The sequence below is a fragment of the Pinus tabuliformis genome, chromosome 2_1 (genome assembly GCF_031772625.1).
Source record: "Pinus tabuliformis cultivar Carrire ecotype Pingquan chromosome 2_1, CPIR1, whole genome shotgun sequence".
NCBI lineage: Eukaryota > Viridiplantae > Streptophyta > Pinopsida > Pinales > Pinaceae > Pinus > Pinus tabuliformis.
In genome coordinates, this window is record NC_142299.1 from 484,432,723 (window position 1) to 484,458,853 (window position 26,131).

A 26,131-nucleotide genomic window follows, 5' to 3' on the forward strand; every position below is an offset into this window, starting at 1 on the left:
ATGATATTTTGCCACATGGCCCCCAGGAGGAGAGAGAAAAAGGCTCGCATATGCCTGATTTTGCGTTTATTTTCTTTGTTAAAGTTTCTTGGCCTTCCCCGGTGATTTAACATTATATTGGCACTTCCCCACATTGCGGCCTAGTTAACCCCGGTTCCGTTCAACATTGTCGATCGCCAATCTGCGAGAAATCTGATATGCGAGACCAACCACATTCCGCCACGTGTCCCCCCTAGAGGAGAGAGAAAGGGGCCACCTTCCCTTGGTTTTTTTTCTTTTCTTTGTTAATCTTATTTTTCGTCCCTTTCGATGCTTTACACTATTATCACAAAAGCATGATATTGCAAGGCTTTTAGAGTGGTACCCCTGCTAATCCACCAATTCGTGAATTGCGATGAACTCCCAGGGCTTGCCGATCACCAATAAGCCTAGTCACACCGATATGGGATTTGTGATATCAGAGATCGATGATTTCCATGGCCAAGTGCTTGTGTGCCACCCCTTTGTGCCTTTTATCGCTGATATGCGATTTCAGCGCTCTACATCATGACCTGCCGATATGCTCGATAAGCCAATGGACCAGACCTTCTGATATGCGATTTGCAAAATCGACGATCATTCGATCACAACTTTTGATGTCTTCCTCTTTGGTAGTGCTTCAGTAAGCCCCGATTTGCGATTTTCGATGAGCCGGACCCTTAGCCATTTCTCCTTTGTTTTGTGGCCTTAAAAGGGTTATCTTTAACCTGCTCTAACTTATGATCCATGAGTCAATTTTCAAACTTCTATATACCATTGGAAATCTTGTTCAAATCACTATGAAATGGAGAGGATCCAATTTGGTCTTTAGTGATTTTGTGGCCTAGAATATGGTTTCAAACTTCACTACTCTTTGGGAACTTTGATCAACTCAACACTCATAATGTAGTGAGTGACAGCACCTTCTAAGTCAACATGAGTTTCAATATCTCTATTGTGGTCTGAGATTCCTTTAATGATGCATGATAGAATATTTGTCTTACCTCCACCAGTGTCCTCTTTGGAACCTCTTTTTATTGACCTCCTTGAGCATCATCTTTCCATGATAGGATGATATCACTTGAAAATGAAGTTCACCCATGACAAGGCAACATCAGTCCCCAAGGTCAATTTTTTTTTATCTTTGTTTTCTCATGTGAGGTGTTGAATATGATGGTGCATCATCACACAAAAACTTAGAGAGGGGCCTTCTTGGGTGGAGATGCTAGATTGAGGAGGCAAGGGATGGAGGCTTGAGTGTTGGAAGTGTGCATTGTGTTAATGAGAAGTGGGAGAGGAAATAATTTTTGCAGTGGGCAAGTCCAGGACACAAGGGTGACAAGTTTGGGCACAGTGATTGTGTAATGCACATTTATGTAGGAGGAGGCTATGGGGATTACGCAAGTCAATAATGCAAGGGCCAAGGAATGACCTTAATATCCACTAGGACTGCACAATGTGAAATGAAGGAAAGTCTGATTAACGCATTTCGTAGAGGAGAAGTGTAATCAATAACAAATTGAATTATTATGCCCTAGGAATGCTCAATGTGCAATCAAGGAAGGGAGGAATTAGTATTGCGTAGGTTACCATTGTAAGGGGTTAAAGGATACCTCACTATCAGGAGTGATCAATACACAATAGAAGGTAGGGTTGATCAAGGATTTGTGCAATGGGAAACTGTAAGCAGTAAGCATTGATTGACTATGCTCTAGGGATGCACAATGCATAATGTGAAGGGAAATGTCCTCAAGATGGGTGCAGAGGGAAAGTGTAAGTAGAAAGAGGCTCATGAATGAGGCTTGAAAGTGAAAAATGTTCTCATCACTTGATTGAATATTAAAGGTGTTCATAACTCGTGCATGATATGAGGACAAGGAAGGATAGAAAAATTGACTAAGTGTTGGATTAGTGAGACAAGAAGGAGAGAGTGAGAGTGTACAAATAGGTCCCAAACATGATCACACACAAATTCAAAATCAAAGTCATGTGAATGATATTCACAATGCCCAAAACAAATATGCATACATTGAAGCTATGATAAAACGACACTTATCTTCAAGTGTGATAGTTAGGATGTAAGCCTTTACGACACAAGTATTGACTGCAATCAAAATATGTCATATGTTATGGGAGAGTGTCTACATGTTATTATGATAGATAACATCAGATAGTGTAAGAGAGTGCATTGAAGCTACCTCCACAAGATGTGCCAAGATTCTCTTAGGATATGTTAAAGCAAGTGAAAGCAAAAAAAAAGTGACACATGCAAGAATGAAAGAAGGAAAAAGTGACACTTGAAAAAGAAAGAGCAAGTGAAAATGATAGATGTGAAAGAAAAAGTGATAGTTGAGAAACTCACCCATATGATGGCACACCTGCAACCATGAGTGAGAGAATGCTCCTTATGCTCAAAAATTGTGAAGAGCTCAAAAGTGAAAGATGAATTTGAGATGAGCTCTGCGATATACACTTTATATATAGAGAGAAGACATGCATTTAGGGTTATGATTTGTGAGGGTGCTTAGTGCATGCTAGGAAACTTGGAGTCAAGAGTTAGTTCATTGCCTTTAAGAGGTGTGACAATATTGGATTTAAAGAAGTACACTATCATTGTCAACAAGGGGTACACAATCACTACCTGGAGAGAATTCCCTTACGCTAATAGTGGGAACTACACAATCACTGTCACACGGAACTGAACAATTATTGTTGGCAAGGACTGCACAATGGTTATTAGTGAGGGTTTTGTAATGGATTTCAGCAAGGGTTGTGCAATCACTACTAAAAAAGAGTGCACAACACTATCACTATGAAGTGCACTTAACCTATCTTGGCAGGTGTGCTTATGAAGACATCAAGTGTTGGGTAAGTGAAAGCAAGTAGACTGACACTTAGAATTCCCAAAGGAAGACATGAACACTTCGACAACATGACTGATCATGAACTTAATGGATTGAAGATAAATATGGCATGATCATAAGGAGGCTCAAAAATTTTAAGGTAGGCACAATTTTGGAGGGTGTTGTAGAAACTACAATAGGATCCATGCTTTGACATCAATATCAATCCCAGAATCTGAGAGGCATCCCCTTTTCCCTAAAATTTCCCATTAATCATCACTAAGTTCCCTTTGGATGAATACCCAAGCTTTCTCCCAAAACAATTGAGCAAAGGAATCCACTCTAAAGTGATTTCTTGAGCCTCCCCTTGACACATAATATGCAACAACTCTTTGACATTGAGCTCTCTGGTGAGGCATAATTGGAGACAAAGCACAAAATTTAAATCGAGAACTGGTTAATTCCCCATTGCACACACTGCTAACAAGGGGGGCCGAGTGGGGGGGGAGCCATCAAGGCACATATATAAGCCCCAGGCTTAGAAACATGATGTTGAGAGAAAAGGAGAAAAATAAGAAGAAATAGGGTGCCTCTGAAGGAAAAAGACAAACAAGAGCCAATGTAAGTAAAAGATATGAGTGTGGAGGCTTACTTTTCTGACCCCATAGTTAAATGATGGATGCTAGAGGAGACAATTTAGAGCTAGCACACAAAACCAAAGAAAGATTATGGATGAATTAACTACAAGAGAGTGCATAGTAGCAAAGAGTCTCTACGAGATTTAATGAATGGTCCTTTTCCCCGGAAAATTATCAGCACAAGAGATAATTGTACATTAAGACATCATGTAACCCAATGTCCTTCAAATGCATAAAAACATGCAAGAGTGTATACTCGGATGCACAACTAGGGTTATAAACTAACAATGGTGATAGATAGTAGTCATCAACTTGCATAATGCAAATGGGAGGGAGGATTGTGCCATGTTATTCATGGAAGGGATCGTGTCACAACCCTATGGGCTATGCATGGTTACGCTGCACTTTTGGTGCACCATGACCCTTGAACATGTAACACCGATATGTTTTACAACCAACTAATACTAACGTGGCAACAATTCACTCGGACTACACTTTTACTTCTTGCTATTGGTTAAGTGTTAACAAATATTAACCTAGTGAGCTTCTTCTTTTACAATTTTCAATACAACCATGAAAAAATAATCATTAACATCACATGTACAAAAAATATGTCGGTGGTGGGGGAGGGGGTTAGCACTTACCTTAACATCCACAAGATAACAACATATAAGTATGGCACAATGTACAATGTACAAAACGTAACAATTGCCTAATTACAGCTACTTAGTTTGCGTCCATGCACAAAATATCTCACAACCTTAGCTTTTGTGATGCATCTCCTACATGTCATCGCAGGAATCCTCTAAGTACAATTATTAATCCCATCTACTACAATCCATGGCTAAACCAATGCCTATGTACAAAACTATGTTCTCTATTGAACCTCAAATTTTTGTGCATTGGAAACCCCAAATTTGGCCCAAACACCAAATTTCCCATTCACTTCACCAAACTCTAAAATTTAGTCCAAGTCGCCTAAATTGTGATATTACATGATCTCACGATATGAACTCTCTTTACAATTATTGTGTGTGTTCTCTCTCCATGTTCTTGCATGTCCCTACACCATCTCACAATATCACCGAAGCCTAATTATCTTCTTTATTCAAAGGTATCACAACACTGGACTCCAGTTCATAATGGGCTAGCAACGCTGCCGGTTATTTGCGCTGCAAGCGGGGTCAAATAGATGTAAAATTGCCTTGTAAAACGTTGCCATTTCATAGTAAATCTAGGTCATTCATTAGGCGGAAATCTAACAGTGGAAGTTATGTTTAATTTATTGGTTTTTGTCCTACAAGCCAACCCCTCGCTATCTATGAGGGAATTGTATTTCAGCTATGTAGATGTGTATTCTGAGCAAGAAAGAGAGAGGATATTGTGTAATATTGAAGAGGGAATTACAACAAATCTGTTGTAGGTTGTATCTCTTCATTTTACTGTATAATATAAAAGGAAGGACTGGTTGTTTCTTCGTGGATGTAGCCCAAATTGGGTGAACCACGTATATCTGTGTCTCTCTTGCTTTATGTGTTTTATGTGTTTATATTTCTACAATAATTTATGTGCTCCATTTATCTGTAATATATAATTTTCTAACACTTGCACAAGTCGTCTTAATCCAAATTAGCACAATAGAATCACTATGTTTTGTTTCTACCACCAAAATCACCAAATTTCAACTCCTATAACTAGAACCACCAAAGTTTGGTCTGTGCAATCGTCCTTCACCACAGACCCGCCTAAGTCACCATATTCTATTTCATTTTTATGTTTGAATTGAACTTCCTTGTCTACCTAAATTGAACTCACTCAAAATATGTGTGTGTGTGTGTGTGTGTGTGTGTGTGTGTGTGTGTGTGTGTGTGTGTGTGTGTGTGTGTGTGTGTGTGTGATGGATAGAGTAATGTGGACCCTCATGCGAATTTTCCTCCCCTTGGGATACCAACATTTGTTTGTTTACTTGATCTGAATAAATATATATAACTCTAAAACAATAACATACCTCAAGAGACCCACATATGCATTCTAGCCAACACTGACTGTGTCACCCAATGCCCAAGTGCACCTGAGCGAACTAATGGGTGTGTTGTCAGATGCTCCCATATACTCGAACCGACATACACCCAAATTCACTTGACCTAGTTGGTGGATTTGTCACCTAGCACTCTCATACACTTGATCCAACATAATTCTAATTCCATGAAATGTTGCACCATGGCACATGACCATGCAAGCAACCACAATATCTTACAGTTCACTTAACCAATTTCATCTCATGCATGCATGCCCAAAATAAGTTAAATGATCCAAAATGTATGTACACCATGTAACCATGTTGCATCACCTAGGGCTTGACATCTTCCCCCTCTCACAATAATTTCCATCCTTAGTAATTCTCTAGCTAACAAAGTCAAACTAAACAAGTTCCTAACTAAAGCATCAATGTGGAAACCAATCTCCAATTCTCCATGAGAAACCATAAAGGTGTACAATCTTCTTCATCAACACAATATGTCACAACCATCCTCACTGTCCAAATTATTTGTGAAAGGACTCTATCTCAAAACTATGTCATGTTTCTATAAGGAATGAGCCACTTGTGAACCCCGTTGCCATACTTAGAATCAAATATAGCATGTCTATGCACATTGCTAGCCCCCAAATTCTGCTCTAGTCAAGTAGATAATCCGACCATCATGTACATACCATGAGAATGCATGTCCTCCTATCATTTTCAGTTGTTTCTCCATAAGTATGATCACACTCTCATCCATAACCAATGACTACACCACACCCAATAATATTAAGAGATCTCCAAACTGATATATCATTGAATCAATCATGTAGTCCTCTCTTGATGTCTCAATGTCTACAATCTCACTTCATGGTGCTCCACCAAGTTTCATTTGAATCCACTACTTCTATCATCATCCAAGTCCATCCACTCCTCATTTCCTTGGATATGAAAAAAAATCTTCTCCCATCTCTGTGAAGGAGGAAAGGTCCCACCATCCTCAAAAGCAATCCAAGTACTACCCCGGGTCTCTAAACCAATTAGTCTCCAAATATGTGCATGTCCTCCTCTTCAAGAAGGAATTTTTTCATAGAATAATCAAGCTCATCAATCATCCCATCCTATAACGCATGCTACAATAATGGTTAAGTCTCCAAGATTCAACCCAATTAATGCCCATGTGTCCTAGCCAAAGGTTTCATTATAGGTACAACCAAATTTGCTCAAATTCACTGTTGGATCATGCAAATGATGTTCCAAATTTGACCCCATATACCAAATTTTCTCCAAGGAGAAACATCTCATATGTATGAATCAAGGATGTACCTCATCCACCAAAGTCACTCAATCCAAGATCGTCAACAAGTCAGACTTAATCCAAGACCACACACATCCATATTATGGATCTCTTGGTAATAACTACAAATCCATCAATTTTCCATTCTAAGCTCCTCAAATTCAAGTCGTCATCCTCTCATCACTCTCTATCTCTGACTAGCTCATGTCTCCATCAATTTCTCCATCCCCTTATGCCATCTCTCCCAGTCATGAGATCTCCTCCTAGATCATAGTGAAGTATGATGATGAACATCCAATCAATCCTTATAATTATCTACAATATCAACTATTTTTCCCTTTTTTCTTGATTTTTCTCACCTGAACAACCTCATTCCTCAAGTCACGACAGACACTTGGCAAATCCCTCTCATGGCCAACATCAAATCATCCCATACAAACCTATCTCATCCAATATCAAGATGATTTCCCTATGAACAACCTCCATATTTATCCATGCTATCTGACTCATACAAGAATGGGAACACATCTCAAATAGCAATGTGCACCAACCTTCACAATCTTCACTAGATGTCATTCCCTTCAAATTCTAGGAGCTTCCCATGCTATCGTATTTCATATAAGGTACATGGTACCCTCATCTCAATACTAGAAATCCTCCTCACTACAAACTATTACATCAGCCTAGAATCTCCACCAAGTCACTAACTCAACATGTCTCATCACGAAACGAGTTGAACCCACAAATCCATCTCCGATTTGACATAGTTGCATGCATCTTACTCTAATATTTCCTCTAATACAAATTGTCACAACCCTAGGGGATATGCATAGTTATGTCGTTCTTTTGGTGCATCGTAACCCCTGAGCATGCGATGCTAGCATGTTTTGCAATCAACTAATACTAGTGCAATGGTACTCCACCAAGACTACACCTCGACTTCTATATTTAGTTAAGTGTTAATAGAATATTAACTTAACCAATTTCGTCTTTTAAGATGAGCAATAAAATCATCAAACATACATCATCAACATCACATGTATATGTAGTGTTGGAAGCACTCAACTTAACACATGCAAGATAACAACATTTTTAGGTTGTGTTATATTCTTTCCGCAACTAGCTATGGTTTTGGGCATGGTTTTCGTACATGGTTTTGGGTGCAATGGTTTTCGGTCCATGGTATTTTGTAGATTCGGTCAAGGAAACTACGGTTATGTTCTAATTCAGGGTTAATGGATTAGGGTTTATGGATGCTTTGGTATGTATATGTATATATATATATATATATATATATATATTGTAACATTGAAAGGAACATAATGAAAAATCAATCTGGTAGTCCCAGTTTTGGGATCCGGGGGAAAATCTCTGTGTATATTTGTTTTATGTGTTATGCTCTTGCAATTGTTTATTTTCTGTTTTTAGAATTCGTATGTAGGTAATTTTTATACCAATTTAAAACCTACATTTTGTATCAGAGCTATTTTGGCTTCAAGAGGAAGCCTTTGCTACTAAGGGGTTTTGCTCGGGCCTGTGGTAGACCCTGTTCAGTGGGAGATCTACGGAATCGATTCTTGTTGTGAAAGAAGATGGCAAGCAGTGGAAAGATAGAGATCGAGAAATTTAATGGTCATAGTTTTGAGTTGTGGAAACTCAAGATGGAGGATCTGTTGGTGGATAAAGAACAGTGGATCGCATTATATCCAGGTACTAAACCAAAGGGAGTGTCCAATGAAGAATGGAATAAGTTGGATTGGAAAGCAAAAAGCACAATACATCTGTGTGTCTCAAATTCAGTATTGTTGAATGTATCAGGGGAAGCTATGACAAAGGCTTTGTGGGACAAGTTAGGGAAAATTTTGTATAACTTGAGGATGAAAGATGGGGACTTGGTGACAGAGCATCTGAACGCATTTAATAATGTGGTAAGCCAGTTATTATCTATTGATATTAAAATTTTAGATGAAGATAAGTGCATTATTTTGTTGTGTTCTCTACCAGATTCGTGGGATATTTTAGTTATTGCAATAGGTAGCAAAGCAACTGCCTTGCAGTTTGATCAAATAGTCTCATCCTTGCTTACAGAGGAGATGAGACAAAAAAATATGGAGAGCCAAAATGGTGATGCCTTGTCTATATGAGGACAGTCACGGAATAGAAACAAAAATAAGTCCTCGAGTGGGAGATCTAAATCTAGACGGAGATCTAAATCTCCAGGAAAACCTGTAAAGGTGTGCTGGAAATGCAGAAAGGAAGGGCACTACAAAAGGCACTGTAAATCTAAAGCTTCCTAGAAAGGAAAGGTATCTGATGATGCTCCTTATGCAGAGGTGAAAACCACCTCAGATGAAGGTGGGGATGTGTACTTGGCTTCTTATTCAAGTACACATGTATATCATGATGCATAGTTGATTGACTGAGGTGCATCATTTCACTTCACTCCCCATAGAGAGTGGTTCTGCGAGTATGAGAAATATGATGGTGGTGATGTCTTCTTGGGGGATGACAGGAAGGCTAGAATCATTGATCGCAGAAAAGTAAAGTTGAAGTTGCAAGGTGGAAGGATTAGAACACTTCCGTGTGTTCGGCATATTCCTGCATTGGCCAAAAATTTGATTTCTGTAAGAAAGCTGAATGATACAGGTGTAAAACCAGTGTTTAAGAAAGATGCCTGCAAGATGGTTCGGGGAGCACTGGTATTGATGTGGGGAGTTTGGATTAGAACTCTATACAAGCTACAAGGTAGCACCATTATTGATGGGTGCAACATTTTTGTGGTTCCTGAAAGTGGAGTAGAAAATCTAGTGGTCTCTAGAGAAAAGACCATGCTGTGGCATCAAAGGCTTGGACATATTGGAGAGAAGGGAATTCGAATACTTAATGGTAAAGGTATGGTAGAAGTTATGACTAATATCTCTCTGGATTTTGATTTCTGTGAAAATTGTGTATATGGGAAGCTGAATCGGGTGAGTTTCCCCTCTGGTGGTAAGAGGGCGAAATAGATATTAGAGCTTGTGCACAGTGATGTGTTTGGACATGTGAAGGTTCCATCACTGGGTAAGTCTATGTACTATGTATCATTTATAGATGACTTCTCAAGGAATACATTGATATATTTCCTCAAGAAGAAATGTGAAGTCTTTGACAAGTTTAAATAATTTAAGGCTCTGGTGGAAAACCAGACAGAGAAGAAGATAAAGGTGTTGAGGATAGATAACGGTGGAGAGTTTTGCAAGAAGGAATTTGAAGAATTTTGTAAGAGTTTGGTATAGCACGGCAGAAGAATATGCCATACACACCTAAGCAAAATGGAGTTGTAGAAAGAATGAACAAGACGCTGATGGAAAGGGCCAAAAGCATGCTCAGTGGTGCCGGGTTAGGACAGGAATTCTTGGCAGAGGCAAGGGAGACTACATGTTACCTAGTCAACAAATCACCTTCATCAACGTTGGAGGATAAGACTCCACAAGAGGTATGGACTAGTAAGAAACCTTCTCTTTCATATCTGAGGGTATTTGGATGTGATGAATATGTCATGTTCCAAAGGAGAAAAGAAAAAAGTTGGATAGTAAATCTAAAAAGTGCATCTTTATTGGGTATAAGGATTGTTTAAAGGGTTATAAGCTTTGGAACCCGGTAACAAGGAAGGTTGTGTATAGCCGAGATGTGGTGCTCAAAGAGATGAAATATGTTATTAAACATGAAATCAAACCAAAGGAACCTGAGAATATAGAGTTTGAGTTTAAGGAGGAAGAATCAGACTCTACAGCAGGAGAGGAATAAGAATATGAAGAGCCACAAACTCCCATTGTGAGAATATCAGCTCAAGAAAGAAGGAAGCCAGAAAGGTATAGTCCATCTAATTCTATTAAAATTTTGATTTATCTATTACTAATGATGATCCCAGAACTGTGAAGGAAGCAATAGATTCAGAGGATGAAAAACTCTGGAAAGAGGCCATGGTTGATGAAATGGCATCTTTGCACAAAAATGAAGCTTGGGATCTGGTGGAGTTTCCGACTGGAAGGAAACACATTGGAAACAAATGGGTGTTCAAGAAGAAGATGAATGAAGAAGGAAAGGTGGAGAAATACAAAGCTCGGTTGGTAGCAAAAGGTTATTCCCAGGTGCCGAGAATTGATTTTGGTGATATTTTTTCTCCTGTTGTCAAGGTAGCTTCTATTAGATTACTTTTATCTGTTACTTCTGATTTTTATTTTGAGGTAGAATAGATGGATGTGAAGACATCATTTCTTCACGTGGATCTAGAAGAAGAGATATACATGAAGCAACCTGAAGGCTTTGAAGTGAAGGGTGAGAAAGAACTGGCATGCAAGTTAAAAAGGTCTTTCTATGGGTTAAAACATCCACCAAGGATGTGGTATCAGAAATTTGATACATTTATATAAGGACTTTGCTTCACCAGAAGCAAAGAATATCACTATGTATTCTAAATTAATTGGTGACCCTGTTATTTATCTGGTCTTGTATGTGGATGATATGTTGTTGATTGGAAATGACAAAAAAATTATCCAGGATTTGAAGACCCAATTGTCCTCCAAATTTGACATGAAAGATCTTGGTGTTGCAAACTATATTTTGGGCATGAAAATTAAAAGAGATCGGGCAAAGAGGAAGATCTGGTTAAACAAGAGGAGGTATGTCGAGACAATATTGCAGAGGTTTAATATGTAGGATAATAAACCGGTGAAGGTTCCTATTCCTGTAGGTGTAAAGTTATCTACTGAACAATGTCCCAAGACACAAGAAGAGGAAGAGGACATGTCCCATGTTCCATATGCAAGTGCGGTCAGAAGTCTGATGTATGTGATGGTCTGTACTAGACCAGACATTGCATATGTAATGGGAGTATTGAGTAAGTTTATGTCAAAACCTGGGAAGGAGCATTAGACAACAGTGAAGCGGGTTTTCAGGTATTTGGGTGGCACCAGTGTTTATGGTTTGTGCTACCAAGGAAGACCAGGATTGGACATAGTTTTGGATATCCGTGGCTTTGTTGATGCAGACTGGGTTGGATATTTGCATAAGAGAAGATCTACAAATGGTATGTGTTTAACCTATTTGGAGGTGTAGTTAGTTGGATGAGTAAGAGATAATCTGTAGTGGAACTGTCAACTATAAAGGCAGAATACATGGCAGCCACTCATGCAAGTAAGGAAGTAGTTTGGTTGCAGAGATTGTGTTCAAGTATGGGGTTAGTACAACGAGCTATAAGGATAGGCTGTGACAGCCAAAGTGTAATTTTCTTGGCAAAGAACCGTGCTTATCATTCAAAGACAAAGCACGTTGATGTTCAGTATTACTTTGTGAGGGATATGATAGAAGACAAAAAGGTGTTGCTGGTAAAGGTGGAAACTTTAAAGAATACTACAGATGCATTGACAAAATATGTGAGCTCTAAGAAGTTCTCTTGATGTAGAGAAACAATGGGCATTGCAGGGTTGGATCAATGACTAATCTCTCCCGTGGAAATAAAACAATAAGTGGGAGAATATTGGGTTGTGTTATATTCTTTCCATGACTAGCCCCAGTAGTGAAATCGGGGGGTTAGAGGGGGGCAGATCCCCCCTTTCGTTGTGCCGATGCATAGCAGGGGTGTCACAGGGGCGAACCTACCTATGGTTTTGCGCATGGTTTTCGCACATGGTTTTGGGCACAATGGTTTTCGGTCCAAGGTATTTTGTAGATCCATTCAAGGGAACTATGATTACATTCTAATCCAAGGTTAATGAATTGGGATTTATGGATGCTTCAACATGTATATATATGTATTGTAACATTGAAAGGAACATAATGAAAAATCAATCTGGTAGTCCCGGTTTTGGGATCTAGGGGAAAATATCTGTGTATATTTGTTTTATGTGTTATGCTCTCGCAATTGTTTATTTTCTGTTTTAGAATTCATATGCAGGTAATTTCTTTATGGGTTTAAAACCTACAAACATATAGGTATTACACAATATACAATGCACAAATCCTAGAACTTAGCCAATTAGAAGAACTTGAGTTATAGTTATGTATAGAACCTCAACCTATTCGATGCCTCATCTGCATGTCGTTGTAATACTCCTCTAACTACAAGTGTCAAGCTCCTCTACTGCAATCTATGACCAAACTAGCACCTCCATACAAAATTGTTGTTCTCTATTTAACCTCAAGTTTTTGTGTAGTGGAAACCTTAGTATCTTTCATGGCAATCAGTAGAAAGAAGAAAAAGGACATCCAATATATTAACCTTGTATCATCTGTCACTCCATTGCCCTTTGCACCGAATGAATTCACATCAAAGACTAAACTATAATTGTAGTTGTAGAAATTACCATACAAATATTGTGCTAACTGTGGGGACTTAGTAATTCCTTTAATCAAATATTTGTGTAGGACGGCTTTGGGGTGAATAGCTCTTGACCCTTTGCACTCTTTGATGGAATCAAACAAAACTACAATAACCAGTACACATGGAAAACCTTCACTGAAGTCCAGAGTATCAGCTTGGCTGCTACATATAAAGAGCTAAGAAATAATAAATCACCACTAAAATCTACATGCTTATAGATTTTTCTATATAAGAATGAGTTCCAAAGCAGAGAGCATGAAAATTATAATAAAGATGCGCATGCCTTTCAAATTTAAATTGTGGACTATGTTTCCCCACATTAGGAAAACATGTGATCCCCCTTGCCCAACATCATATAGACATGTGATCCACTTTGTTGTAGATCCAAACCAGGTTCACTGTGTTGTGACAGTTGTCACATTGTTGGAATTGCAATTTTAATAATATATTGAATGATTTTTGTCCACGGAGTTTTGATCAAAGTAGTGGAAAATGGCGTGATTTAGTCAGTCAATAGAAAGCGTCAATGAGCTTTAGGAAAAATATTGTGGATACTAAAAGACTAGGTTAGGCAAATAATATGGAAGGAAATAAAATTTAATGGTAAGTATAATGTTGAAATTCATTGTAAGATGAGGGAGAATAGCTAAAAATATTATTTTTGATTATGTTGTAAATGTTTTTGTAGACTTGGATGGCAATATAAAATTTTTGGAAGTGAGATTAAGATATTAGAAACGAATATCATAAATAAGTTTATATATTTATAAACTAATAAAATATATATTATTTTAATTAAATGCATAAACACAGCCATCGCCATGCTTCAAAGAAATAACTTCACAGCTAATGTTGAAAACGCTACAAAGTGAAGACCTATGGATTTGAAGACCTCACCACTTGATTCAACTAACTAAGAGAATTTATGTGATGCTGCATGTTCGAATCTTACTGGGAAACAATGAAAAAATATCCCAGATCACAATGAGAAGTGGGGCCTGTTGATGGTTGCAAAAATAATTCTTTTCTTGTAGGTTAAAATCCTGAAAGAAATAGTGGAGAAAAAATATCTTAACACGGAGAGAACTTAGGCCTCAATATAGCTATGGGGAGAAATTTACCTAGGTGTGTTTATCTACAGTAGCTATTGCCTGGAATTTTTTCATGCTCTCATTGACTCCATATATTTGGGGGATACCTTCACAACCCACAATATTCACATCATTAAATGTGAATTGCAAGGTGACTCACCTCCCATGGTTTTACGTGTCACACATAACTCACCTCCCATGATTTTATGTGGCACACATAATATAACCTAATTTTCCATAATATAAACCAAGATGCTTCAACCAACTCCCATAGCTTTCGTTAGACCTTTCATCTCAATTCTTAACTTGAGAAACTAGGAGAAGGATAAGAACTTAAAAATCCCATCTCCAATCATTTGCAAACCTTGCTTGCATTATTCGATTAACGCTATTCCTAACCTGTTATGGTATAATATAACATTCTTCCTTCAAACACTCTTGTTCTTCATTGTATGGAGTGTTATTTTCACGCATCTACCTATTGTTTTGATCTACATGCAACAATTGCTTTGATCTACATGCAACTCATGAAGATTCTTGTTGATATAAATTTTAAAACTATATTTTCTAGTACATAATTTGTGAAAGTCATGTCAGGTTTGTGTAGATTGATGTTGCTTTGTTTTTATCGCATGCACTGCATTGGTTATTTTGTTGGTTATTGCTTTACTAGATTGCTTTCGTTTATTCTGAATAGATCTTACTGCACTTTTTTTATTTATCTTCATCTATCTATATATAGCTCAATTAGACTATTGTTTGCTTAGATTTTACAGCTATTTTTTTAGTCCATAATTTGCAGAATACATGTAATGTTTGGGTAGGTTGATGTTGTTGTTCCTCTAGTTATTGGTTATATTTTAAGAATGTGGGAAATCTATGTAGATTGTGTTTTTCGTTAATATTTTCTGAAGTTTCAGATTGATTAGATTATGGCCACATAGAGCTTGATTTAAGTGAATGGCAGTTTGTTTATAGCGAATTTTTATTTATTTATTTATTTTTTGAAAAAAATGCCTTCTTTAATATTAAGTAAAGAATGTACAATTACATAGTTTTGTTTCAGGATATACATCCAAACTTAACAATAAAAACCCCAAACAGAAAAAGACATAAGGTATGTCTGTTATACTATCATCCACTGAATGTTCATGCATTGTTTAAAAATTCCTTCTTTAATATTAAGTAAAGAAAGTACAATTACATAGTTTCATTTTAGGATATACATCCAAACTTAACAATAAAACCCCCAAACAGAAAAAGACATAAGGTATGTCTGTTATACTATCATCCACTGTATGTTCATGCATTGTTTAATATATGCTTAGTTACAAAAAAATATATATATAGCAAATATATTATAATGATCCTACCTACGAGGTAGGAATAGTGCCAAATTCAAATATGGGATTTCGGTTATATGCAACATAATGTATGACTCTAAGGGATGTTGAAATCCCTCTTTTGGAGAGTAAGTCGGCGATGATGTTCTGCTCCCTGTATATATGATTAAAATCAATCTGTTAGAATTCTCTTATCAGGATATGAATGCACTTCATCCAATAAGCCATAATGGGAGGTTGGAAACACAACAATCCCTTGATCCAATCTATGCATACTTTAGAGTCCCCAAAAATATGCAAGGTGGTAATGTTGAGCTAGCTAGCAGTGAATAGGATCCCCTGTAATGCGATGATTTCCACCCTTTTGTTGGAATCGGTACCGCCATCCCACCAAAAGTGATAATACTTGCTAGTTTCAGTAGAATTGAGTACACCACATCCACATAGTCCATATTTACAAGCCCCATTGAAAATCCCACCAGATACTCATTCTAGATGTCTTGAAAAATGACCTATCTAGATTTTTTAATATGATTCATGGGTCCTGTCTCAAGAAAATTAGACACAATCCCCATGACTAAGTATCTAATATCGGTTTGTTTGTCTTCAAATATCCTAATATTCTTGCAGCACCATATGCCCCAAATGATGAAGAAAGGCATTGAACCAAAATACTTGTTGTGACTGAAACTAATGCTTAAAACATGCCAATTGTGAAATATGCTTCTAATCCTCAACAATCTGAAGCACTCTAAGGACTGAAAACCAAATTTCTGTGGCAATCAAGCAATTCAAAAAGAGATGTTCAATATCTTCATAATTTTTCTTACACAACATATAGATACTTGGTCCAATGAAACCTCTGCGAGCTCAGTTATTCCAGGTGAGTACTTTTTCATTCAAGACCAACCATCTGAAACATTTGAGCTTCAAGGGGAAATTCAATTTCAAGATTTGTGATACCAGGATAGCTCCATAGTAGAATTATTTGGGACAGAAATGGATTTGTAAATGTCATTGGTCGCAATTTGGTTCTTGTGTACTTGTCCAAACCATATCATCTTATCTATCTTATCTGAAATAAAAATGCCTACAACCTCAATCTATCTAATATAAAGATTCCACTCTGTAGCCAAAAGACCAGACAGATCAATGTCTTATGCCCAAAGCCAAGTCTGTAAAAATGGAGAGTGAGCACGAAATGCAGCAATACGAGATAAAAGATAAATACCTCTATCATGCAAGTGTTGGAGGAGAGGAACATATAGCATATGTATCCCTTGGAAACCACATACAATGTCTAGTCCAACCTCGATCGTACTTCCATTACCAACCTCCCACCAAATCCCCGCAAATAGCCAATGCCTTTGTCTCATCATACTGCACCTGATGTATGAGGATCAGAGGGGGATTTTTGCACCACCTTTAATCCAGTCTTCATAGTTCAGATAGTCCAAATATTTACCTATGATGATCCGAGACCATATAACCTTGCCCGATAGTCCTCTCTACAGACTTTTGCATATGAGAGCCTTATTAAAAGATAAAGTATCCAAGATCCCCCACCACCCCTAATCAACAACTTTGGTTAAACTAGACAGTCTAGCGAGATGAATCTTGCATGACTGCTCTTTAATGGATCAAAGAAATATAGCCAGTATTGTATCAGTTTTATGTATGATCTTCATTGGCAGAATATAGATATGCATCGAATATATAGATAAATACTGAAGTACAAATTTGATAAGAATGAGCCTACCCACAATGAAGAGCCACCTGAATGTCTAGTGTTTTAATTTGAGATCGATTTTTTATGATCCAACTCCAGTGAACGATTTTGTACTCATTTGGTTTTATTTGGAAACCCAAACATTGAAAGCCAGAGTCCACTTTCTATACAGATATCCTAGATAAACCACATATCTGATTGATCTCGCCCCCAGTCACTTGTGAAGAAATCACTTCATATTTATGTGAGCTCTTGATGAGGCCCAAAGCAGATCCGAAAGAAGATAATATATGATGAAATTGTGACCATTTAGTGATATAAGACTCTCCACCAAGCAGGAGATCATCAACAAAAATCAAATGGGTAATACAGATCTGTCTAATCATTTTGATGCCCATGATCAAGCCTCTGTCTCTAGTGTCTGTGATTTTCCTATTGAGAGTTTGATCCGGATTTTAAACAGGAACGCAACAAATTACAGAGATAACCATAAATACAGAGATGCGATAACCATAAAAATAGAGATGCAGCGGAAATAATACTTCATTTCATTACTGTAAAATATTGAAATATGCTTACAAACAGAAATGGAAAGAAACCAGCTAGGGCGATGGTAGCTTATCTCTGAGAAGAGATGTGGCGGCTACATGCCTCTGAACTGTTCCGAACTGTATTACAATGAGGCTCGAAGGCCTATTTATTGTTGAGAAACAATGGAAAACCCTTCACATACCGAAACCTAACCCTAGAAGATGAAACGCCAAATTGTGGGCCCCGTTTGGGTAAATTGGTACATCAATTTCCCGGGGTCGTAACTTTGGCATACGATCTCCGTTTGACGCGTACGATAGCTCGTTAGAAAGATCTATCCGAGTACTACCACCTCGTTAGAAAGATCTATCCGAGTACTACCACTTTAGGGGGTAACATAGGGCTCGGTCGCCCCAGAATTCCAAAAAAACGTCGTTTAGGGCCTCAAAACGGCTCCGGAAGTTCAGGACCCGAAAAACTGCTAAAAATAGTAAACTGTGCTACAATTAAGGAAACTGAAAATGCTGAGAAAGACAATGGTGGGGGTCCAGGTGGACCTGGCAGGTGGCCACCAATATCCACCTGGATCATTCCTCCCCCCTTAGGAAGCAATGGTCCCCATTGCGTTGAGTTCCTCCATCTGCTGAACTTGTCCTGTAATCTCTGATGTGTCCAGTGATGGTGGGAAGCATGGTCGACGATGGTCCACATTGAACATTTGGTGCAGGCGAAGGAATGGAGGAATGATGTGCTCCAAAGCATTGTTCCCCATAGCCTTGGTACTGCTGTAAGGACCATGTCGGTGTGGTCTGAGCTTCTGATGGGTTCTGGTAAGGCGTTCTTTCTGTCGATGCCACCAGACATTGTTGCCCACCTGAAACTTGTGTGGTACCCCTTTGGGTGAGGAGAAGTTGTTCCTGTGTTCTGTCATGACCGTATCCCTTTTCTGCTGCTGCTGCGTGGAGGAACCCTTTGCAGGGGTCATGGATGTAGCAACGATCTTCCCCTTATTTTGGGAGTGAACCAGACAGATGAATTTCCTGGTCTGTGATATGAGCTTGCTGCCTTTCTTGGTAGTGATCAAGGATGTGGCAGTAGGTGGGGCTACCTCTGGTATCCTGTATAATGAATTATTCAAAGAAATAATGACAGCACGAGGCCTTGACTCATACACAGCATGTCGCCTCCATAAGTATGGCTGGCCTAATAATACATCACAAACATCCAGAGGTGTAACATCACAGAATACCTCGTCTGTGAAGGGTTTGATGCTGTAGAGAAGGTGGCACTGCTGGCGAACTTTCAGATCTCGTCCTTCATGAAGCCACCCGATACTGTATGGCTGTGGGTGTGGTGTAGTCGGTAGGCCCAACCGCTTCACGACCTCTGCTGAAACCAGGTTCTTTTGGCTACCACTGTCGACAATGAATTGCAGCGGTGAACCCTTCACCCACATCTGTGAGTGGAAAAGACGCTCCCCCTCCTCTGGATCTTCGGGCTCATTTTTCTTGATCTTGGCAGTGGCAACAGTGGCGCTGGGATCCGCATCAATGATTTGCTTCCCTTTGCCATTCCCCTTGTCGGGTTCTGGCTCAGGGTCAGAATACGCATCTGATTCGGAAGCCTTCAACTCGGCCACCAACGACTGCTTGGTCCGACACTCACTTGTGTTATGAGTGGGACTCTTGTGGAACTCACACCACTTTCCTGTGTCCTTCTTCGGTTTCGTGGTGTTGTTCTTTTCTTGTGGCTTCGACGGGTTATCTTGGGTCACCCTGCCTTGGCTTTGTCCTTTGGGCTTCGGATTTGTAGATCCAAAGTCTCGCTTCTTCTGTTTGAACTTTTGCTCGATTTTGACAGCGTATCGGTATGCTGTGCCGAGTGAGGAGATGTTCAAGAACACCATCTCTTCTTGGATGTATTTGTGCAGGCAGCCGCGGTATTTGAGTACCAGATGCAGCTCAGAATCTTTGATACCCAACTGTGTGCGAAGGGTATGAAAAATGTTTGTGAACTCCGGCACATCTTGGTCTCGTCCCTGTCGCAGTGTGGTCCATTTGATTTATTTGTCCTCATAGCTTCCGACAGGGTAGTACTGCTCTTTGATGGCATCCCGGAAGTCATTCCAAGAGGGTGCGGCTGAAAATAGTGAGCCTGTATTTTCATCCTTCTGCTCGCAGTAGGTTTCCCACCAGTCCTTGACGTGGGGGGCTGCTTTGAGAAGAGCAAAAACAATCTTTTCCCGACTTGAAAATTCATGAACAGAAAAATACCCATCTAGCAGATTTAACCATTTATCTACGACATCTGCGTCTATTTGACCCTCGAATATGGGGATTTCAAAATTAACTTGTACCTTGAAGGGTGTGGCATTTCCAGAGTCGTTGTTGGAAGCTGATGCGTCGCCTCTGGGTAGCCGCTGAAGAATCTGCGCAAAGCTATCCATCATCGCGTTCCGTTGTCGCTCGAGGGCTTCTTCGAGCAAGATTTTGATAGGATCTCCTGCCCCCTCGTCTTTCTTCTCATCCGCCATGGGAGGCCGTCGGGATTTTCGAGGCCGGTCTTGCAAAGGTTCGACCAGTTCAAGCCCTAACTCCTTATATCCCGACCTCGTTGGGGACATGCAAAGAAAAACAGAGAAAAAGCAGACCGCTCTGATACCACTGATCCGGATTTTAAACAGGAACGCAACAAATTACAGAGATAACCATAAATACAGAGATGCGATAACCATAAAAATAGAGATGCAGCGGAAATAATACTTCATTTCATTACTGTAAAATATTGAAATATGCTTACAAACAGAAATGGAAAGAAACCAGCTAGGGCGATGGTAGCTTATCTCTGAGAAGAGATGTGGCGGCTACATGCCTCTGAACTGTTCCGAACTGTATTACAATGAGGCTCGAAGGCCTATTTATTGTTGAGAAACAATGGAAAACCCTTCACATACCGAAACCTAACCCTAGAAGATGAAACGCCAAATTGTGGGCCCTGTTTGGGTAAATTGGTACATCAATTTCCCGGGGTCGTAACTTTGGCATACGATCTCCGTTTGACGCGTACGATAGCTCGTTAGAAAGATCTATCCGAGTACTACCACTTTGGGGGTCAACATAGGGCTCGGTCGCCCCAGAATTCCAAAAAAACGTCGTTTAGGGCCTCAAAACGGCTCCGGAAGTTCAGGACCCGAAAAACTGCTAAAAATAGTAAACTGTGCTACAATTAAGGAAACTGAAAATGCTGAGAAAGACAATGGTGGGGGTCCAGGTGGACCTGGCAGGTGGCCACCAATATCCACCTGGATCATTCCTCCCCCCTTAGGAAGCAATGGTCCCCATTGCGTTGAGTTCCTCCATCTGCTGAACTTGTCCTGTAATCTCTGATGTGTCCAATGATGGTGGGAAGCATGGTCGACGATGGTCCACATTGAACATTTGGTGCAGGCGAAGGAATGGAGGAATGATGTGCTCCAAAGCATTGTTCCCCATAGCCTTGGTACTGCTGTAAGGACCATGTCGGTGTGGTCTGAGCTTCTGATGGGTTCTGGTAAGGCGTTCTTTCTGTCGATGCCACCAGACATTGTTGCCCACCTGAAACTTGTGTGGTACCCCTTTGGGTGAGGAGAAGTTGTTCCTGTGTTCTGTCATGACCGTATCCCTTTTCTGCTGCTGCTGCGTGGAGGAACCCTTTGCAGGGGTCATGGATGTAGCAACGATCTTCCCCTTATTTTGGGAGTGAACCAGACAGATGAATTTCCTGGTCTGTGATATGAGCTTGCTGCCTTTCTTGGTAGTGATCAAGGATGTGGCAGTAGGTGGGGCTACCTCTGGTATCCTGTATAATGAATTATTCAAAGAAATAATGACAGCACGAGGCCTTGACTCATACACAGCATGTCGCCTCCATAAGTATGGCTGGCCTAATAATACATCACAAACATCCAGAGGTGTAACATCACACAATACCTCGTCTGTGAAGGGTTTGATGCTGTAGAGAAGGTGGCACTGCTGGCGAACTTTCAGATCTCGTCCTTCATGAAGCCACCTGATACTGTATGGCTGTGGGTGTGGTGTAGTCGGTAGGCCCAACCGCTTCACGACCTCTGCTGAAACCAGGTTCTTTTGGCTACCACTGTCGACAATGAATTGCAGCGGTGAACCCTTCACCCACATCTGTGAGTGGAAAAGACGCTCCCCCTCCTCTGGATCTTCGGGCTCATTTTTCTTGATCTTGGCAGTGGCAACAGTGGCGCTGGGATCCGCATCAATGATCTGCTTCCCTTTGCCATTCCCCTTGTCGGGTTCTGGCTCAGGGTCAGAATACGCATCTGATTCGGAAGCCTTCAACTCGGCCACCAACGACTGCTTGGTCCGACACTCACTTGTGTTATGAGTGGGACTCTTGTGGAACTCACACCACTTTCCTGTGTCCTTCTTCGGTTTCGTGGTGTTGTTCTTTTCTTGTGGCTTCGACGGGTTATCTTGGGTCACCCTGCCTTGGCTTTGTCCTTTGGGCTTCGGATTTGTAGATCCAAAGTCTCGCTTCTTCTGTTTGAACTTTTGCTCGATTTTGACAGCGTATCGGTATGCTGTGCCGAGTGAGGAGATGTTCAAGAACACCATCTCTTCTTGGATGTATTTGTGCAGGCAGCCGCGGTATTTGAGTACCAGATGCAGCTCAGAATCTTTGATACCCAACTGTGTGCGAAGGGTATGAAAAACTTTTGTGAACTCCGGCACATCTTGGTCTCGTCCCTGTCGCAGTGTGGTCCATTTGATGTATTTGTCCTCATAGCTTCCGACAGGGTAGTACTGCTCTTTGATGGCATCCCGGAAGTCATTCCAAGAGGGTGCGGCTGAAAATAGTGAGCCTGTATTTTCATCCTTCTGCTCGCAGTAGGTTTCCCACCAGTCCTTGACGTGGGGGGCTGCTTTGAGAAGAGCAAAAACAATCTTTTCCCGACTTGAAAATTCATGAACAGAAAAATACCCATCTAGCAGATTTAACCATTTATCTACGGCATCTGCGTCTATTTGACCCTCGAATATGGGGATTTCAAAATTAACTTGTACCTTGAAGGGTGTGGCATTTCCAGAGTCGCTGTTGGAAGCCGATGCGTCGCCTCTGGGTAGCCGCTGACGGATCTGCGCAAAGCTATCCATCATCGCGTTCCGTTGTCGCTCGAGGGCTTCTTCGAGCAAGATTTTGATAGGATCTCCTGCCCCCTCGTCTTTCTTCTCATCCGCCATGGGAGGCCGTCGGGATTTTCGAGGCCGGTCTTGCAAAGGTTCGACCAATTCAAGCCCTAACTCCTTATATCCCGACCTCGTTGGGGACATGCAAAGAAAAACAGAGAAAAAGCAGACCGCTCTGATACCACTGATCCGGATTTTAAACAGGAACGCAACAAATTACAGAGATAACCATAAATACAGAGATGCGATAACCATAAAAATAGAGATGCAGCGGAAATAATACTTCATTTCATTACTGTAAAATAATGAATTATGCTTACAAACAGAAATGGAAAGAAACCAGCTAGGGCGATGGTAGCTTATCTCTGAGAAGAGATGTGGCGGCTACATGCCTCTGAACTGTTCCGAACTATATTACAATGAGGCTCGAAGGCCTATTTATTGTTGAGAAACAATGGAAAACCCTTCACATACCGAAACCTAACCCTAGAAGATGAAACGCCAAATTGTGGGCCCCGTTTGGGTAAATTGGTACATCAATTTCCCGGGGTTCAAACTTTGGCATACGATCTCCGTTTGACGCGTACGATAGCTCGTTAGAAAGATCTATCCGAGTACTACCACTTTGGGGGGCAACATTAGGGCTCGGTCGCCCCAGAATTCCAAAAAAACGTCGTTTAGGGCCTCAAAACGGCTCCGGAAGTTCAGGACCCGAAAAACTGCTAAAAATAGTAAAATGTGCTACAATTAAGGAAACTGAAAATGCTGAGAAAGACAATGGTGGGGGTCCAGGTGGACCTGGCAGGTGGCCACCAATATCCACCTGGATCAGAGTTTCCATAATAAGAATGAACAGTATTGAAGATAAAGCACATCCTTGCCTTAATCCCCAATGTGATTTGAAAAAAATAGTAGGGAGGCCATTTATAATCACTGCAAAATTGGCGGAATATACCTAAGCCAAAATCTAGTTAGCATTGTAGAAATTAAGACCAATTTTATAAATAATCAGTCTAAGAAATTCCCAATTAACACTGTCAAAAACCTTGGTAATGTCAATCTTCATAAGGAAAGCATTATGTCTCTTGACATTAATAGTATGTAGTACTTCCTCTGCAATAGCCACCATGTCTTGAATTTGACACCCCTCTATGAAACCAAACTGCTCTGGTGATATATGATCTGTTAGAAGTGATTTAAAACTGACAACAATAAGCTTAGAAATCAACTTATAGACAAAATTGCACAGGGAAATGGGACGAAAATCGAGAAATGAGTCCCCGCTCTTCTTTTTGGGTATTAATGCTATGAAATTAGCTTTAATGGCACCCAAAACACAACCCTTAATTTGGGACTCTTCCATAGCTTTCAGAAGGTCCTGTGACATAAGATAAAATAAAAATAAATAAATGAATGTATAGTTTGACCCCCCAACCGTTCGGTCCAAGACTTTTTTCCTTAGCACAAACATGGAGAATAGAATGTAATTTTTCAATCGTAATAGGCCTTCCCAGAATGTCATTCTCAAACTCCTGTAGCATCAAAGGCATATGATTGATAAAGTCCATTTAAACTCTAAAATCAAGTTCTTTTTCAGAAAAAAGAGCTCTGAAATGATGGTATGCGGTCTGTTCAATATCATATTGTGAAGTGAAAACATAACCCCCTTCTCCACTAATGTTCCAGATACCATTTTCCTTCCACCTCATAGATGCAAATCTATGAAATTTTTTTGAATTCTGGTCTCCAGCTTCAACCCAAATCGCCCAGTTTTTTAGTCTTCAAGCCATTTCTCGTGCCTTGAATAAATCTCTTTTCTAAGCTTCCAATTCCAATATCTATTTTTTGCGCACTTTGGATGTGAACAAAGGATCATCTGGATTGAAAAGAGCCCTCAAAGAGGTTTTGATGGCATTCAATTTATGGGAATCATCAATTCTTTTCTCTTTGACCCATATGCGAACCTCTGTCTTAAGACTATGCAATTTATTACTCAAATGATCCATTGGGTCGATCGAAGAAGATTACCCATTCCCAACCTTGTGCACAATATCAATGAAGTCCTTGTGTGTCAAGCACAAATGGTTGAATTTAAAAGGATATGCCTTACAGCTAGTATCCCTTGTTGAGGATAGAAAAATAGGAAGATGGTTTGAAGGAAATGAAGGAAAAACCAAAGAATGGAGATCTATCAAACCAGAGACCAAATGATCTTTAACTGGAAATTTGTCCAATCGTTTAGATATGTATTGAATCCCAGTCCTTCTGTTTCTCCGGGTAGGAACGATCTTAGGTGGAAGAATATCTCGGAGGGACAGAGCATAAAAGAGAGTTTTGAAATAAGTCTTCATGGGATCAGATTTCACCTTATGTCCCCATACTTCATTATTGTCAACTATCAAATTAAGGTCACCAGCCATAATAATAGAAGGCAGATCCAAAATATCGGTTTCCAAAACCTTGTCCTAGAAAATGCGCTGCCTAAATAGGGCGCATAATAGTTGATGATCCTAATACAAGAAGTTGAACCCTGGGAGTGCCCAGTTAATAATATACCTGTAGAAGTCATGTAAACCATACGATTGAAACTAATGGTCTTCCAAGCCACCGGTAAACCACCAGAGAGTCCGCAAGAACTGGTGGCACTGACAAGCCACCCCGGGCAATTGATGAGAATTATTTCCCATGATCTTTCCCTGGAGATCATAGTTTCTTGCAGTAGTATCAAATTTGGATCATGCTTGTGTATGATGCCTTTCAATGAGCGTGATTTATGCTAGGGCCCTAGTCCCCTAATATTGTATGACAGAATAAGCATCAGGGGATTAGAGGAATGGGTTCGTCCGCTGTAAGGAACCGAGAGAGAGAAGATGATGGGCCAAAACCAACCAGAGGTGTGACCAGATAGAGACAAGAAGAAAGCTTCTTGAATTTAACAAATTTCTTCTTCCGAGATATAGATGGAGTAACCACGGGGGATGAAGAAGAGGAATTAGCCACAAGGATTGAAGATAAGTTACCTTTATCTAGGCCCTCCCTGAGATGGAAAAAGGATTTTTTAA

The 26,131-nt window shown here is 40.0% G+C and overlaps 1 protein-coding gene across 1 annotated transcript in view; it reads right to left on the reverse strand.

Moving 5' to 3' along the window:
• Positions 1-24,036: 24,036 nt before the first annotated feature.
• LOC149201019 (uncharacterized) overlaps positions 24,037-26,131 on the reverse strand; it is a 38,530-nt gene continuing 36,435 nt past the window's right edge. The window contains 2 exon segments of the mRNA XM_089401167.1: positions 24,037-24,447; positions 24,539-24,601. Of these exon segments, the coding sequence (XP_089257293.1) occupies positions 24,037-24,447; positions 24,539-24,601 (474 nt within the window).